Source organism: Chanodichthys erythropterus, chromosome 17, assembly GCF_024489055.1.
Source record: "Chanodichthys erythropterus isolate Z2021 chromosome 17, ASM2448905v1, whole genome shotgun sequence".
Lineage (NCBI taxonomy): Eukaryota > Metazoa > Chordata > Actinopteri > Cypriniformes > Xenocyprididae > Chanodichthys > Chanodichthys erythropterus.
In genome coordinates, this window is record NC_090237.1 from 17093177 (window position 1) to 17111563 (window position 18387).

The 18387-nt window shown below is 39.4% G+C and overlaps 1 protein-coding gene across 2 annotated transcripts; it reads right to left on the minus strand.

Annotated features, from left to right (window-relative positions):
* Positions 1-5088: 5088 nt before the first annotated feature.
* On the minus strand, positions 5089-17959 carry zc3h4 (zinc finger CCCH-type containing 4). 2 transcript variants are annotated; one of them, XM_067365369.1, is made up of 14 exons: positions 17606-17959; positions 14377-14608; positions 13695-13802; positions 13318-13549; positions 12915-13063; positions 12441-12537; positions 11525-11661; positions 11331-11432; positions 11033-11144; positions 10798-10907; positions 10261-10706; positions 9838-10172; positions 8313-8555; positions 5089-7841 (listed from the first exon to the last, which is right to left on the minus strand). In XM_067365369.1, exons 1-14 carry the CDS (start codon positions 17683-17685, stop codon positions 6223-6225), a joined length of 4002 nt encoding a protein of 1333 aa, XP_067221470.1. In that variant the 5' UTR covers positions 17686-17959; the 3' UTR covers positions 5089-6222. The 2 variants fall into 2 exon arrangements, with proteins under 2 accessions (XP_067221470.1, XP_067221471.1); XM_067365370.1 differs by lacking the exon at positions 17606-17959 and adding an exon at positions 16207-17594.
* Between the last annotated feature and the right edge of the window lie 428 nt (positions 17960-18387).

Here is an 18387-nt window from a genome sequence, read left to right on the forward strand (position 1 = left end):
CTCTCAAACCATCCTTTAAAACAGGTCTCTGTTTTATGGCTCTGTGGGTTTAAGCTCCAGTTAATGTTAAAATCAATGACTACCTCTGGAATTATTATCAGACTTCCAGCATTCACAAAACTGACATTTATAACTTTAACACACATTCAACACACCACATTCTAACCAGTTTTTCACAATATAATAGGTTCAGTATTCAGTGTATTTCAGTAAACCTTAAGAGCTTTTCCTGTAAATTTCAACTGCGTTATGTGTCGTAGTGTTGACCCACTTGACTGAATACTGTTCCATAATGTCTCATTATCTGTGTGAAAAAGTTCCTTAGACTATGATTCAGTGACCTAGAATTTCCCCTTTCTCCTCCAACAGACAAAACTTTAGTGACATAAATACTTCTGTGATGTTTTGTGAAACTGGGGAGTTTTCAATAAGGTCACATATATTCCTTACAACACCCAATTCACAGATTACTGCAGAAACCATCTGAGGATTAAGACCGTCTCCTCCACATATCACTTCTTGGAAGGTCTAATGTCTGTTCTGGTTGAACTAATCAGCGGTTTAGCACTTGAGGGTTCAGTTACTGGTCAGCTCTGACGCATGAGGGCCAGGATGAACCTGCGGGTCAACCGGCACCCCCTTCAGCGGGGCCCTTGCAAGTCGTCAATCCATCAAAGACGTTACTGTGTATATTGTATGAATGGGCAGTAAATGGGGAATGCTGAACGAGAGACCAATTTTGCAGGACAATTGACTAGCTAAGTGACCTTATAGCGGGAATTCTGGGAATTTCGAGATATGACATGTGGTTTGCATTAGTGCTCTGAGTGTTTTCACAGTGTTCAGCACACGGGCCTGTCAGAAGGCATACTGGGAGGATGACACACTAAGCTGAGATGGAAAAAGAGCTGTAATTCCACTGTGAAATCACACTCAACAATTGTGGCTTTTACTGATGTCTGGCATAGTGATGTCTGGACATGCCTATTAGACTTTTTAGTATATAATAGTGCTTATTTTGTTCTGTCTATAGAGTAACTTTGTTACGCTGTATACAGTAGATGGAGCTTGACAAAGCCTATTAATCACTGTACAGACAGATTAAACTGTAACTGGAGTTCAAAAGGTGGAAGAATGTTTTAAAAGCCTGCATGCCATAAACACAAATGGACAGAATTGAACCAGTTTTTAGTCACACTACATGATTTCATTCATGGCCTATTTAGTCTCTGCTCCTCAAGGATACATTGCTGCCAGTGTGGGCAGTGAATACAATATTAGATGAGAAAACATTACAAAGTAAAGGACTTAACCCATTAACTGTCACTATTTTTGGTACGTCGCCTAAAAAATCTCATATAGGAACTTCAGTTTTTGTGATATCAACTTCAAATTTGGTTAGACATATGGCTTTCATTTGATAGCAATTTTAGAATAAAATATATTAGATAAAACACTCTAAAACTACACTCTAAAAAATGCGGGGTTAAAAACAACCCAAGTTGGGTTGAAAATGGAGTTATTTTACCCCAGCGGTTGGGTTAAATATTTGCCCAACCTGCTGGGTTTTTTTATTTAACCCAACTATTGTTTAAAAATTACTGTATTGCTTGCTTAAAATGAACCCAAAATATGTTGGAAATTAACATTTATTAATATGTTTATTAAATGAGAATTTATTAATAATGATTAAACAATAAATATTTGTTAAATTGCTTATGAATAAATTTTCACCTTTTGATTACAGTTGCATGAAGAAGCATGTGAACCACTTGCAGAATCTGTGAAAATGTGAATAATTGTAACAAAATAAGAGGGATCATACAAAATGCATGTTATTTTTTATTTAGTACTGTCCTGAGTAAGATATTTCACATAAAATATGTTTACGTATAGTCCACAAGACAAAAAAAAGCTGAATTTATAAATATGACCCCATTCAAAACTTTGGGAACCATTGGTTTTCCAGCATCTTGCATATTTGAACCCTTTCCAGCAGTGAGTGTATGATTCTCAGATCCATCTCTTCACACTAAGGACAACTGAGGGACTCAAACACAATTATTAAAAAAGGTTCAAACATTCACTGATGCTCCAGAAGGAAACATGATGCATTGAGAGTTGGGGGGTGAAAACTTTTGAACAGGATGAAGATGTCCATTTTTTTTTTTTTCCTCATTTTGTACTGCCCTTCATGTGTATTATTGTTGCCTCTAATAATTATGTGTCTGATTTTTAATTTCTAAACTATTTTGGGTTCATTTTAAGACAGCCATACATATAGTAATTTTTAAACAATATTGGGTTAAATAAAACTAACCAGCAGGTTGGTCAAACATTTAACCCAACCACTGGGTTTGTCCATTTTCAAACCAACTTGGGTTGTTTTTAACCCAGCAATTTAAACTTCCATACATTTTTCATGTGCTTTCACGTCAGCAATAATCTGCTGAGTGTCGTCTTTAAAACAAGACCAAACTTAGGTCTGTACTCCAAAGCATCCTTGAATTACAACCATTTGGATAGTAAATTTTCATGTCTATTCCCCAAAAATGGGGGTGACAGTTTAAATAGAAAGAAGACTGACGAATAAAATATTTATGTATTTATCTTATCTTTAGCTGAGTCTGAAATAGCTTAACACTTCAGTTTCATTGACATGTCACAAAAATTGGTGTGATTTACTACAGCAATTTAATGAGAGCTGACCTGGGAAAAGGCACAGCTCAGCAGGAAAAGAAATAAACAGACCATATGACCCATTTAGTGCAGATAGTTCCCAGAGGGCCGAGGGGCTGCTGTGGGAACTCAGTAGACTATGTTTGAATTAACTACAGTAATTATCATTAAGCAGCTCTTTCACACACAGACACGTGTAATGCATGTTGAGTTAAATCTGAAAGTTGCTTACTTGGTATAACCAAGTAAAAGTATATGCATTCATTATTATTTATTTAAGATGCCTTAAAAATAAAATTTATACAATGACTTAAATATGATTTCTGAATAAAAAATAATTTTCACACGTTTGACAAAATCAAAATGTCTGAAAGTCAAGAAAAATTTATTTACTTTATAAATATATATATATTTTTTTTTTTTTGCGCACCCATTCAAAATCAGCCATATATGTCATGTGACAAGAAAACTTGGGCTCCTTTTAGACCCTCATGACTGGGACATTTAAAAAAAACATTTTGTTGAGGTCCAATGGAGTAACCCTAAGAAAATGAAATACTAACTAAAAACAATTATAGTAATGATATGAAAATGTTTTCAACTTAAAAATTATGGTTGAAAAAGTTTTGGTATTTTAGTACATTTTACTTGGTTACAGGATGTCACATGAAATCAACCAAACAAAAATGTTCTTTTACAGTACCACAATCTCGCTGTGAAGCATCAATGAATGTACATTAAATGGCTTGGTTAAAAAAAAAAAAAAAAAAAAAAGTTGCAATGACTGCAGTTAAACTGCATTTCATAATTGTGGAGTTTTTTGTTTTGTTTTTATAAAGTTAAGGACTCAGAATATTCCATGCTATTTTTGTCACAACCACAGTATTATTTTACATAACAATCTATTTTAATGTTATTTCCCCTTCATCCACACTAGTGGAATAGGAAGAAAGTGTTCTGAGTGAAAAGGAAGGCTCCACTCATTGACTGATTGAATTTCCCCAACTGTTTTTCCAAAGGAAGCCAGTTTTGTTTTTGAGGTCTCCCAAGCATACATCTCGTTCCTGCTCCAATGCCTGGCTCAGATCAGTCTTCCCAAGAAAAATGAGCGCTGGGTGGAATTCCTCAAAAAGGGCAGGAAATAGGGTGGAGGGACCAAAGAGAAGGTTGTAGTTGTGACCACATGGGAATCGCAAACATGACGGCTGTAGAAATTTGGCACGATGTTTAGTACGACTTAATCTCCTAAACAGTTCTAGATTGGCAGCAGGACTTCCAGTTAAAGTAATACTAAAAATAAGCTCACAGTAAAAAGTTTTATCAGTAGTCTCTTGACATTTTGTTTTCCACATAAAACATTTAATCGTGGGGATTTATTAGCTGTGAGAGCTTTACTTTTAATTGTATTTAATGCCCTATATATTTCCTAATTTGAAATATAAAACGTTTTCATACAAGAAAGTAAAACTATTTGTATAATCTTTTTTGGTTAATTTTAGGGGCACTTTGTTTAATCAAGCCTATTCTTAATTTAGTTGTTGCCTTAAGAGGATTAGTGATAAAAATGCCAATGCATCATTCAACTCTTCTATTTTCAATTAGTGCTGACGCTACATCTGTGAAAAGTAGCTGTAAGTTTTGTTCTGAGAAAAGCTTTGCATTCAGTTAAAAACAAAGGAGCTGGGCTAAAATAAGCTACTTTATAAGAACATTACGCAAATTTAGCCTCTGTTTAATCACGCCCGTTTCCCCTGCCAAAGAAAATCAACACTCTTGCCACTCCAGTTATAAAAACAGCAGGGTGTGGCGATACCCTGTATAGAAATGTTTATAACGGACTACATGTAAAACATAGTCAAATAGGAACCTTTCTGGGGTTTCTCATTTAGGGAGGTTGAACCTAACAGCAAATGACACTGTCGAGAGGATAAACTGAAATTTCTCCTCAGTTGACATTGGTGATGAACCTGTGTTTGAAGAGCCATAAAGGTAACCTATGTGGAATAGTTCATCCAAAAATGAAAATTCTGTCATTATTTACTCACCCTCATGTCATTCTTTCTTTCTGTGGAACATGGATATTTTGAGATTTTTTTTTTTTTTTTCCCCAATACAGTACAGCCAAAACCAATATTATTGTCACCAAAAACTGTTTGGTCACAAGCGTTGTAGCTCTTTTTGTGCTCAGAGAGGAAACTAAGCCTTACAGGTTTCAGAATGACATGTAGGTGAGTGAATGAGGTCAGAATTTTCATTTTTTTGCAAACTAGCCCATTTATCATACCTTTCTCAAAGCATACCAACAGTCAGAGTTAGGAATGTTGAAGACCTGGAATCTAGAGGAAATGACTCACATCATGCTCGCACACAGACAGATGGAATAAAGAATAAAACAACCACCACCACTGATTCACCCATTGTTTGAGGTCCTGCTAGTTTTCAATCTGGTATTGCCTTTATTAAATACTTCACAATTTCACCTACAATGAATGGTTACAAAATGTTACCTTTTCTCAAATATGGACACTTTTCAATTTACAAAGCTGTCATTTTGCAGAGAGGCAACCCAAAAACAAAAACCCAGATATTTCAGAGCAGTCAATGAGACATACCACGTTTCAGGGAGAATGACAGATCTGTGAGAGAACAAAAGAAAGACATGATATATTTTCTATCAACATCATCTGTTGAGCAATCCAAGTTATTTTACAAACCAGATGCGAAGAATATGTACTATACACATGTATATATATTTATATTTATATATATATACACATTCATAAAATGGTTCAATTTGATAGCCACGTTACAAAGAAAAAAATAGCAGACCGTATAAGTATAAAAAATAAATTAAAATGATCTCACATGTGACAAACACATACAACAGTAGGTCTCATCTGTGGAGTGGCATCAACAGGCTAAACACGAATTTGAAACAATAGGAATATAAGGGGTATCCATACAGACATGAAAAAGGAGCTAACTAGTCTAAGCAGAGGAAATATAGCTAAAATTTCTTAAAAGTATTTAAATCACTGGCGGGAAGCAAATGAAAAGTGTCGATGAGCAACTGGAACTAGTTGAGTTCCACCACAGGAGGCAGAGGGAGTGGCAGTAAATTAAGTCTCCCTGCTTGCCAGGTGGAGCAAGTCAGTCGGATGAGCAAACTCGAGCAGGATGATGTGGCTGGGTTAATGGGTCATAAGCCAACAAACCTGTTTGGTGTAGGCTGATGAAAATGTTTGTCTTTCACAATGCCAAAATTAATTCAGTGTCTCTTGATGTACACACCCATAGAGGTCCTTAAAATGAACATTTATTTAAACGTTTCTTATTTGGTTTTTAAAATAGACATTTAGTTTTCATCTTTCCCTCACTAGTACAGACTTAATCCCTCCCAATCCCAACTGTCCAATAGAAATATATATGTGAATACTGTGGTGTGTAACCTGGCAGGGGTGAATGTCTTTATATATCATCAGGTATCAGTGAAGCCGCACACCTAAAAGTCCTAAAGCAGCTCACAACAACACAGTTGAGTGTTCACTGGCAAAACGGTGATGCTGTGGGGTCAAAGCCTTTGAAAACGTCCTTTAGAGAGGCATTGTCCTGTTCAGTTGTGTCAGGCTGGGCGGGGCTATTGCCGCCAAACGGGCTGCCAGTGCCACTTGGTTTGTTGACCTGCTTTACCATGGTGAACAGTGTGGATACAGGCAGGTTGTGGACCCCTGCGGGCTGCTCCGCAGAACCAGTTGGGCCCTGACCAGCTGCGGATGGACCACCTGTGGCAGGGGCCCCTGCAGCAGTCCCTGCATTGGGCGAAGGTGAAGGTTTGGGTCGAGGGCGATTGTAGCTGTTGTAGCGATCCGTAGTCTGCTCCGTCGAGCTCTTCTCGGGTTCCGGCTGGTCCAGTGCAGACTTGCGCACAAACAGCGGCTCTTTAGATTTTGGCTTAGCTGAAGCCGCTGTACTTTCACTTGCCTTTGGTTCAGGGGGAGGGCTAGTGTTTCTAGTTGCCCCTGAACCCTCAGCCTTATCTGAGCCCTGAGTCCGAGGATCGTACAGACTGATGCCGCTCAGCACGCTGCTGCTGCCGCTGCCACCGCCACTACTGACACCGCCAGCTCCCACGCCTCTAACAGAGCCTCCTGCCGATAGCAGCCGAGGGTCATAGGGTGCGATGGTGGGGCTGGTGGAAGATGGAGATAAGGAGGCAGCTGGGGGAGATCCTTGAGGAGCAGGTGGCTCTGAGGTGGACTTAAGGGCAGATTTCTGTGGCTGGAGTCGGGGGTCAGCAGGGGCCTTTCGTGCCATGCGAGGGTCAATGGGCTTCTCGGCAGAGATGGACGGAGGTGACGAGATTCCTGTAGAAGCACCTTGAGTGGGGCTGGATGAAGAGGCGTTGACAGTTTTGAGGATGCGGGAGAGTAGCTCAAAGTCTGGAAGGGAAGAGGAGGATTGATTCGACTGCTCAGCAGGAGGAGCAATAGGAGGGAGAGAGGCGGAGTGGTGCTGGGGCTGGGTGCGAGACAGACGAGGATCCATGGCGGTAACTGGAGGGATGCCAGGGGGCAGTGGGAGCAAGTCTTGTTTGGGAATGGGGATAGGAATGAGGTCTTCAGGACTCCATAGCACCGCCTTAGAAAACGAAGGCTTGTTCAGGACTACATCCTTTTTGATGTGGCTGAACTGCTGTAGTTGGGAGCGGGGATCACGCAAAGCCATGCCCATTAAAGGGTCGAGAGGGATGGGCACGGGCTTGTCCCTCAGCATCCTCTCACCCTCTTCTTCCTCATTACTGGCTGGGGTTGTCAAAGGAGGAGGTTTGTACACAAGCGGAGGCTCGGGTTTAGGGGCATGGGCAGCTGCATGCCGGGCAAGTCGGGGGTCTGAAGGGGTAGGAGATAGGGAGGATGAAGCACTGGCCTCAGGTGCCTGAGAGTCTGTGTTCCGGGATAGACGTGGATCTCGTGCCAGCCGCGGGTCTGCTGGTCGGCTGGGTGCCTGTGCGGGCTGAGACTTTTGTAGACGAGGATCACTGGGAGCTCCATCCTGCTTGGCAGGGCCTTGGGTCTGGGTTTGTTGCCGTAAAGTTTTGAGAATGGAAGTGACACTGCCACCACCATCCTCATCTTCACTGGAATACCAGTTTGCTGAATCTCCTGTAGGTAAAAGGAAGTGTACAGATTTAGAGCTCAACCTGATTTTCTTTTACTGGTAGTATTATCTGAAAGCATGAGGCCTCTGTTAGTTTCAGTAGTTTTAGTGCAAGAAAGCACCATCTAGTGGAGGGACAAGATATTTTTGTGACAAGATTGCACAACCCCAGGCCAGAGGATGTTTACAGTATTATGAAGTCCTGGGCAGGGTCAAGCTTTGAGCAGAGTCCTTGAGATGTTTCCTTACCAGAAATAGCCTTGGCAACATACACATTTGAAGTCAGCACTTTGAAAATCTCAGCTATTTGTATGACAAAGATGTTATAATTATCGAAAAGCTTCCTTGTAAGGTATTTCGGTACAAAGGGAACATTCTTGTATAAAAGCTATGCATGTTGTTACTACAGAAAATATATGTTGTATGATATTGTATTGAATGCTGCCAGCTCAAGTAATGGAGTTGTGCAGTAGTACCTTCATTCTCCCTTTCAGTTCCTCCTCCTTCAGCCAGTCTCCTGGCTCTCTCCTCATCCTCCTGCTGTTTCTGCTGGAGTCTCATAAACAGTACACGCTGTGCTGGGGGCAAGAAATCTGGCACTGCAATCCCAGGCGGATTAGATGGGCCCACATTAGCTGCACCCTCTATACTTCCAGAGTTCTGGTTCCCAGGTGACTGATCATTGAAGTTTCCACCACCTACCCCCTGAAAGTTGTCACCTGTATCGGGAGGCAAGGAATGGGACTGAATACTAATGTTTCAGAAATAGGACAGGACAATAAAGCAGCTCACATCAGCTCAACTTGTAGAGAATGGTGCTAGCAACAACAAGGCCATCGGTTCGACTCTCAGGGAATGCAAGTACTTATAAAATTTAAAATCAATTTGGATAAAAACATCTAACAAATGCTTAAAGGGAACCCCTGGTATTGAGACTTGGCTTATGGCTTAATGGAGTATGGCTTAATATAACATAAATTATGTCTCTAACTGAAATATGTAGTAGAAAACCCATGAAAGATTTACGTTATTTAAAAAATCCACAACATATTAGGACAATGGCCATTTTGTTTAGGTGCACAGTGCGTTCTATGTTAATGTCAAATGGTTGCACTCAGTGAGCTACTGACACGGTCATATTGCTATTATTACCGCAACACAACTTGGAATATAATATACGATGCCACATTGTGCAGCTTTTGGTTGTAATTTTCAGACGATGAGCCACAAGAGAAGAGATTTAAGTCTTCACTACTTTACTAGCGATAAGAGGAGAAAAGAATGGGAAGTTGTGAAGAATGTTGACAAATGCATACACACATTTGAACATGCTAAGAAGATGCTACTGTTTTATGCTATCACAGATATCTTGTGCATATCGGCACACACAAGCTTTGAGGCAGTCTGTCTCAATCGAGATGTGTTATAGGCTGCCCATGATATGCGGGGCATTTGGTTAAAGCATACACTTATATCCATTGGCAACTGTAAGCTCTTTCAGCTGTGGTCTACTAAAACTCTCAAAGGCACCAGGGCTAAAGTGAAGAGAACAAAAACGCAGATCTTTAGGAAGTTTTATTCGTCCACATTCTTCACAACTTCCCATTCTTTTCTCCTCTGGTCGCTAGTAAAGCAGTAAAGAGTTACATTGCTTCTCTTGTGGCTCATCGACTGAAAATTACAACCAAAAGCTGCACAATGTGGCATCGTATATTATATTCCAAGTTGCGTTGCGGTAAAAATAGCAATAGGACAGTGTCAGTAGCTCACTGATGTCAGTAGCTCATTTGATGTCATCGACATATAAAGCACTGTGCACCTAAACAAAATGGTGCAATGTAAATATTTCATGGGTTTTCCACTACATATTTCAGTAAGAGACATAATTTACATTATATTAAGCCATATAGGTCTTAACACCAAGGGTTCCCTTTAAATGCAACTGTGCTTTTGCATGCTCTGAATTTACAAAACCATAGTTAAAATACAATATGAACTCACCATCTCTTCCACCTCCATCTATCGACATGACTTGCTGCTGCTGCTGGTAGAAGTTATCATAGAAGTTGTTACCAGACGATCCACCACCTGGAGGCATCATGCCCGGGTTTAGCGGTCCTTCTCCCTGGCCAAAATTCTGCATCATTGGTGGTCCTGATGGAGGGCCTTGATTCATGTTAGATGGGCCCATAGGAGGCATATCATGAGGACCGCCTGGTACCATGTGTCCTGGTGGTGGGGCACCAGGAAAGCGAGGTGGAGGTGCGCCTGGGGGACCTGAAGGAGGGCCCTGAGGTCCTGCAGAACCTGCAGCAGCATTGCCAGGACCTGGTCCTCTGTAAAGAGTGCATCTGTGTCAGTATATTCTGTATGCGGCTAGTAAGTAAACCAATATTACCTGATAGAAAGAAAAAGATAGCTAACCTGACACCCAGTTTTTGTGCTAGCTGTCCTGTGGGCTTCACCACAATCTCAAACAAGGAGGGGATCTTCTTCCCAGCATTTCCTCCACAAGCAGGTGGTGGACCCATAGGTGGTGGAGGAGGACCGTTGGGGTTTAGTGGCCCTTGGAAGGTGCCTCCATCTGGGCAAGGAGGAGGAGGGCCTGGGCAGGGCCCAACTCCAGGACCAGGACCTGGGCCAGGACCAGGGCCTGGAGCTGGTGGACCACTTGGAGGGACATTACCATGTGGGGCACCAGGCATTCCAAATTCCATAGGCGTGGAGGAATCACCTGGAGAGGGTCTTGGAGGAGTTGGGAGAAGACCAACGCCAGGGGGTGGTTTTGGAAGAGGGTTAATTCCTTGCTTTTTCAGTTCCTCAACCTCTTTTTCATCTTCTGCACCAGCTTCTGCATCCTCTGCCAGCATCTTCAAAGGAAAAAAAATGTGTGATGTTAGTCAGGGTGCACAGAAACAACAACAGCACTACAACTGCATTTAAAATATCTGTGATGACCACCTTATCCAGCAGCTCTTGAGTATCTTCTGTTAGGGACTCATGAGAGAACATGCACTCCTCGCCATTCACACAGTTCCCTGTGGTATGGAACAACTTGCAAGGGAAATCACGTGCAGTGGAGTCAAGGAATTATTTTGACACGTGTGGAAATTCTTACTCTTTCAGGGTACAAGTCCTTTTATAGATAATAAGAGCTTATATGACAATACCAGCAAGCAAAATGACCAAAGGATATCATGCATGTAGGGACAGTTTTCTGCTCGAGCACAGAAGCCAGTGATGTAAAACTTGCAGAGTTCTTTCTTCTTAGGCAGCTCAATGTCATGACTGAAGTTACAGTGGTCACCCTGATGATAAAGTGACAGCAATTAGTACAGAAATAACTATTGTCGTCAACAAGTCATATGTGATTTTAATTAATCTTGTTAGTTACACATGAGTCATTTATTTAAACATACAAAACTTTCTTTCAATACTCAAATAACAAGGATATCTAAATTGTGTTTCAACCAATTTTATCTTACTGTGCTTACCCAAGTACAGCGGCCCTCAATATAATATTTACAGATGGCTTTCCCTTTCTTGTCCGGCCCATGTTTCTCCTGCTCATGTCTCCTTGGGCCTCCAGTTCCATCCTAAAGCAGTCAGAGAACAAATAATTCAGATGCTAATTTATGTTCCGCCTATTAAATATGAACCAAGTGGATAATCTGAAGAACTGTCTTACCCCCATGTCCATTTCTCCACCGTTATCTTCATCAGGACCTTGGTCTCCTCCACGGCCCCTCCCTCGATTTCTCCCTCTGCCCCGGTTCATTCCTCGACCTCCTTTCCCTCTCCCGCGACCTCGTCCACCTTTTCCTCCTGAAGAAAACAAAAATGAGGTTAGAAATGCCAAACAATCAAACATAAAAAACGCTTTACCACCACATCTATCCACCTTTTTCTAAACGCGGAAGTCTTGCCTGACTCGTACTGGAATGATGTTTTACATTTCCGGACTCCAGCGTTTCTAGTCAAAATAGCGTATTTTCCGGGCTGATGATAATTAATGTTATGGCTCCAGAGTGCCATCCCTTCACAGTATCGCAATGACTATCTTTTGTCAGCGCCCCACTCAAAGTTTAACGAGTGCATAGCTATATGATGCAAAGCTGTCCGAAGTTACTGAAAACATTTATGAGCGCTCATACATGCAGCTACCGATCAGGATTAAATTTGTGGGATTTTGTCCTCAAATGATTAGAGCGCACATATACGCTATTTGGGGAGTATTTTAACTTAAGTGCTGCAAGCCATACTTGTTTTCTCCTGCCAATGTAGCATAAAATGCAAGGAATACGGCGCTGTGTACGGACATTCTCTTCAGATTCGCTGGTGCTCAAAACACGTACTTTCCAAGATTTTTTTTTCAGTTTATTGCTGTTATGTAGCAGCCAACAACAGCACAGATTAACCCTGCACACAATTTTATTTTTAATAATGTTCAAATTTCTGTTTATTTAATTCAGATGCTTTTTTTAACCCGTCTTGACAATGTGTTCTTATGGAGACGGGACAGCCTCCAAACGGAAGTTGGAATTCATCATGGCAGCGCTCTTTGTTTACTCAGGAAAAAGGTGGATTAACCAAGCAGAACTCACCCCGCCCTCTGTCCTTCGATTTCCTGTACTGGTTTAGTTCTTTTGAATAGTCATCATAGTCATCGTCTCCCATGTTGTCATAGTCATCATCTCCATACTGTCAAAGAAAACATGCATGCTTTAGAAGAAGTAAAAGACAAACTGACAAAATAACGTGTATAGCTTGCCTAGTAATAATGACGGATTTGATAATCCCAGATATGGAATAAATGGGAAATCTGACAAATCATATCTTTTCCAGCTACTCATGATTTTTGGAAATCATTTACAGAAATTTTAGCCCATTAAATATTTTATAGCAGAGCTATATTCCCTATAAAAATGTAAGTTGTTTTAGGATTTTGTTAATTGTTTTAATTTTTTCTTGGCCTGGAAATCACAATATTAAAATTCCCTTATATTTCCATGACTATAAGAACACTGGATATGTTGTATGAGCTTTGTTTGGTGTTAAAATTGTGAATTATGACCCACCTCCATCTCATCTCCAAACATGCCATCACCATCATCATTCTCTCCTCCCATTTTGCCCCGTCCTCTCCCTCTGCCTCCTCCTCTCCCACCTCGCCCCCTCATTCCTCCTCTGCCTCGACCTCTCAGGTTCTTCATGCGGTTTTTGCCACCTGTGTGACAGTAATAAGGGTCAGCATATGTAATAACACAGACGCTGGCACACTGGTGTGGTTTCACACGCTTCTTTGAGCCAGAGAAAGAAGTATGCAGACACTGAACATGTGGTACTTGTCATACCTATGACATTGTAACTAAACGACAAACTACACAAGTCTACTGCTCATTATTAGAGGATAATGTATAGCACTTCTGTTGATATGCATTCAGCCAAAAACATTTATCTCATTTTGAAATTAACATTCACCTCTGCCACGTGGACCGCCTCCAACCTCTTTGGCCTTGCGGTACTGGTTTAATTCCTTGGTGAAATCATCATAGTCATCTTCACCCATGTCCTCATCCTCTTCGCCTTCATACGTTTCCTCCTCATAGTCATCATAGCCACCATACCCCTGCTTGTCCATCTTCATATAGCCGCCTTTCTTTGGCATGGGACCTCCATGACCAGAGGCGGCAGGAGGGTAACCTCCTTGAGACTACAATATATAGACTGGGATTAAAACCTAATCTGATTGGCTGGCCAGTCCAGGGAGTTGTTGTGTTATGAGTATTACTTTAAATGAAAATGTTTTACTAATATAAATGTTACTTTAAATAGATTAAAAATTATGTTTTACTCACAGCGGGAGGATACTGAGGGCTGTATTCCCTGTATTTCCTCTTTTCACTGGGACTGTAATCCGAGTCATCACTGAAGTCTGAGTGGTCATCGCTAGAGGATGCGTGACGCTGCGTTACACACAAATACATTTGATATGATGATGGTCAGTATGATTAAAGAAAAAAAAAAAAAAAAAACTTTTATTCAGAAAGGACACGTTAAAATTGATTATGGGACAGTAAAGACATGTATAACGTCACAAAAGATTTGTATTTCAAATAAATGCTGTTCTTTTGAACTTTCTATTCATAAAGAATCCTGATTTTTTTTTTATTTTTATCATGGTTTCTATGAAATATATTTACTACAGTATTACTGGGTAAACACACTTTTGTGATTTCAACTGAAAAAATATTAAGCAGAGCAGCACAACTGTTTTCAACATTGATAATAATAAGAAATGTTTCTTGAGCATCAAATCAGCATTTTAGAATGATTTCTGAAGGATCATGTGACACTGAATACAGGAGTAATGATGCTGAAAACTCAGCTTTGCTATCACAGAAATAAATTACATTTTAAAATGCATTAAATAGAAAACAGTTCTTCTAAATTGAAAACATTTTTCACAGTATTACCCTTTTTACTGTATTTTGATCAAATAATTGCAGTACTTCTTTCATTATCTACACAAACACTTACCTTGTGCTTTGATTTACGCTTTTTCTTGGCCCTCCTTTTTTCTTTTTCACGCTCTCTCTCCCTCTTTCTCTTTCTTCTGCGCCGATGTGACTTTTCATCATCCGATTCACTGACATGACGTTCTTTGCTGTGGCGAGGTTTATCCTGGGGATCAGCTCCCTCACCGCTGGGCACCTCTGCCTCTCCACCATCGTCCTCCAACTCGCCTTCTTCCAGTTCCCCATCTTCTTGCCTGTTTGACATGGAAAACACAGCAAGAACATCACAACTCTGAATAGGACTACGTAGGACATTAGATTTTTTTTTATTTGACTCACTGCCATTCGAGAACTCTTGATCTATGATAACCGGCTAGTTGCACAAAGGTTACTGTTGTCAAAAACTGTGCAGAACAGAACATTAACTCTATTGACTGCTTTATAGTTGGGCCTTCATTCTTAATTCTGACACAGCAACTTCTGCTGGTCTGGCTATTAACAACTCACACATCTTTACAGTGTAGATAACCAAACATCAGCATTTGAGCTTCAAACTTTCAGACTATAGACAGTGTGGGTAGAGCTGAAGGGCAAGAGAGATCAACAGGACTGCCGATCTACAGATGCAATACTATAATTTAGTTGCTTCAAGCATCACACTATTGGTGTCAAATGTTCACTGCTCATTTGTCACCCACTGAGTCATTACAGAGCCGCTCTGTTTATAGAAGATCTAACATAAAAGTATATACAGGACACCTGGTAAACACTTGTTACATTCAGGCAGGACTGCCCTTTAAAACTAAGATAAGGAGTTGCCACATTAGACATACAAACATTGCTGCACTTTTAAATTGTGCACTGACAAAACATTATCAACTAAGCCCTCAACTTTGGCCTATAAAAACAACAGCTCCCTGCAAAGCAACTTCTGACAAGAGCATGCGATACCAGATGAACTGCAATGCAAAGCTATGTGTGAGATACGATTCAAAAGATACAAGATAATTACCACAGAAGTTAAACCAGCTGACACATCTGTATGTTTAAAATTTATCTAAGTCTCTTTATCTAGTACAAAAAAGCTTCACTTGCAACCATTAATAATCAGTAAGCAATGACAATTTAATACTATAAGTCATCTTAAAATCAGTATGAAGTCTGCAGGAAGTTCTTAATCCACCCATTCCTATAAAACAAAACTTAACCTACTGAACTTTAAATCCTCTAAACTAATTTTAAGGATTCTTCCAAAGCTTTTTTTTCTTCTTTTTACAATTACAATAAAGATACAAACTTCTTTTCTCAATGAATTGTGTAAACAAGATCTTACATTAAATTAGGCTAAACTCCTCTGAACATTTAATGTCTTTAAAGTATAACACTGCATTAACTACAAATCCCTCCATCTCTGTCAAAACAATCTGTTTATATCATATTGTGAATAAAAAGCTTCAGCAGTTATCTAACAAAGTGAGTCTCACGGAGGGAAGATCTTTCACTCCTGCTTGTTATAGAACATAGTGAAGTGCCAAAACAATATGGTCAGACAAAAACCAGGCCACACTTGTATTATTTACTTGTCTAACACACCTTGCAAAAACAACTGCCAAAAGAAAGGATGCCAAAGTAACCAAGGAAAGGATTGCTTAGTCATATATAATGTTGCAAGGAAATCTTGGCATATAGACAACTTGAGAACTACGTCTAATTTTACTAAAGAAAAGGTTCTAACAAACTTTGTTCACTGCAAGTATCCAAGTAATAAGATACAATATCATGCAAAAACAAAACAAATTTGACTAACAAACAATGGCCTTCATTTCTCTGGTAATGAACTGAAAATACTTACTGCGAAATTAATTTATGCATAAATGATTTTTATGGAAGGTGAAAGGTTGCAGTTGGGGCATTTGCAGACAATGGTGGTATGATTAAGAACCTTTGTGTTTTGCTTCATGTTTTGGTAAGACCTTGAATGCTTCTGAGACATTGGACAAAGCACTGGTTCATAAGGGATGCATGTGCACATAAAACTAACTAGTTTACAACAAAACTAGAATATGTTAAAACAGGGGCACCTGTTGAGGAACTTTAAACAATTATTAACAATAAATTATATTTTTCCACTGTCAGCTTAACAATTGATTTGACGTTGAAGACTTGAGGAATAGTTAACCACTTAAGGAAGTCAAAACATTAAAAATGAGGAAACAAATTTTTTCGTTGTTTGCTCCTATTAAAATGTCGTACTGTTACTAAAATCTCATACTAAATTAGTTAGATTTTTTTAATAGACATAAGAATAAAAAAAAAGCTTCACTAACTAAATGTATTTTAAAAATAAGAGTACACTCCAAGAACCTACTATTTGAAAATATAGTGGTATGATTATGATTATATACTGCCTTTTAACGTTAAAATGAGAACTCAGACAAGCAAAATCCTAAAGGAATAAGCATATATTTGTTATTTAGTGACGTCTCCAATATATCTACGTGCGTAGCTCGTGACACTTAGCACACATGCTAAGCGCTAAACGGTGAAAAATTAACATCGCCTAGCTTAAATAATGATATTACATTAAGATAAACTGAATCGTACTGTATTCGATGACTAATTAAATAAATTGAAAGAATGGTTAATCAAGCTGGCAAGTTATATCCATGCTAGTCCGTGGCTATTCATTAGCTTCCGTTAGCCGTGTTTTTGTTGCATTTTACTTAGTCGTCGGCTAACTGTTAGCTTTAGCTTTGTCCGGGCCTCGCGATGGTTAAAGATACAAATTCCTTAATGCGTTACCGGGGATGAATTTTACCACTTATCCGCCACATTACGTACAGTTTGCGATCGTCATTAAGATTTTAATTGTATGTTAATAACCAAGATCTAATTTACTCGTGTTTTTTCTTTTGTCCGTCCGTTCTTATCTGTGATGAAAACATTGAGTTACTGGAGCAATGTTTTGGCGTAGTGGTGGACCCCTTGGTCTTCGATCACTTAAAAAGCTTCGAAAAGTGACTGAAACTGTAAATTTGATCATATTCTGAATGTTTTCCTGATTCGCTTATGACCTTCCAGATTGCGCTGTGTAACGTTTCAAGATGGCGTTTCGTTACCTCTGTACGTTTCCCAGAAAAGGCGACTTTAATCCCTTTGAAAGAAAAAAAGCAAATGCCCGTGCTTTTGTTTTTGGAAAAAAGCAAAGGACAAATCAATAGTTGGATAGAAATATGATGATATTACTCGACCTTTCGTCAGTGAGAAGGCTGTTGTGTTCGTGGTTGGCTGTTGGGGAGTTTGGATGGACAGTCATGCTTTCCACAGCCATTTCCTCTAACGTACTACATTCAGTGCAAAAAATCAACTGTCTTATGCGTTACTTGACTTTGATCTACTTGTTGATTGGCTTTAGGAAGAGATTCAGTTCATAGTAGTCAATTCCCCATTAACAGTTTAAAAGAGAAACAGGTTGAAAACGTTCCTGAGGTTCTCCGTCCTACAGTTGCGATGTGAAATGAAACTCATTCACTTAAAATGGCGACGCTTCTTCTCCAAGGCGAAGAGGCGGGCTTATGCGACGTGACGTCGTCTGTCACGGAAATGACCGATCGGGTCATGGAGAACAATACGGTATTTTTGACCATATATATATCTGGAATCACAATACATTCTGCGATTCCAGATTATTCAATAAAACAATGGTTATTAAGGGGAAAACACGATTTCAGTTTCTTGTTTATGTGTTTTTTTTTTGTTTTGTTTTTCAGCATTTGAATAAAGTTTGATTGTTTAAATATATTAATAATATTATTAATATTAATTATAGTAATAATAATAATAACAATAATTTTCGTAATTTTAAGTCATTCTGGCCTGTTTGGTTAGGTCCTTGGCCCCATGCTTGAGAACTATTGCTTTAAATATGCTTTAAATAAACTATACTGTTCTCTTTAAATTCTGTTTTATATATATATATATATATATATATATATGCTATGCTGAGTATTCTGTGACATGAAATAGTATTGCT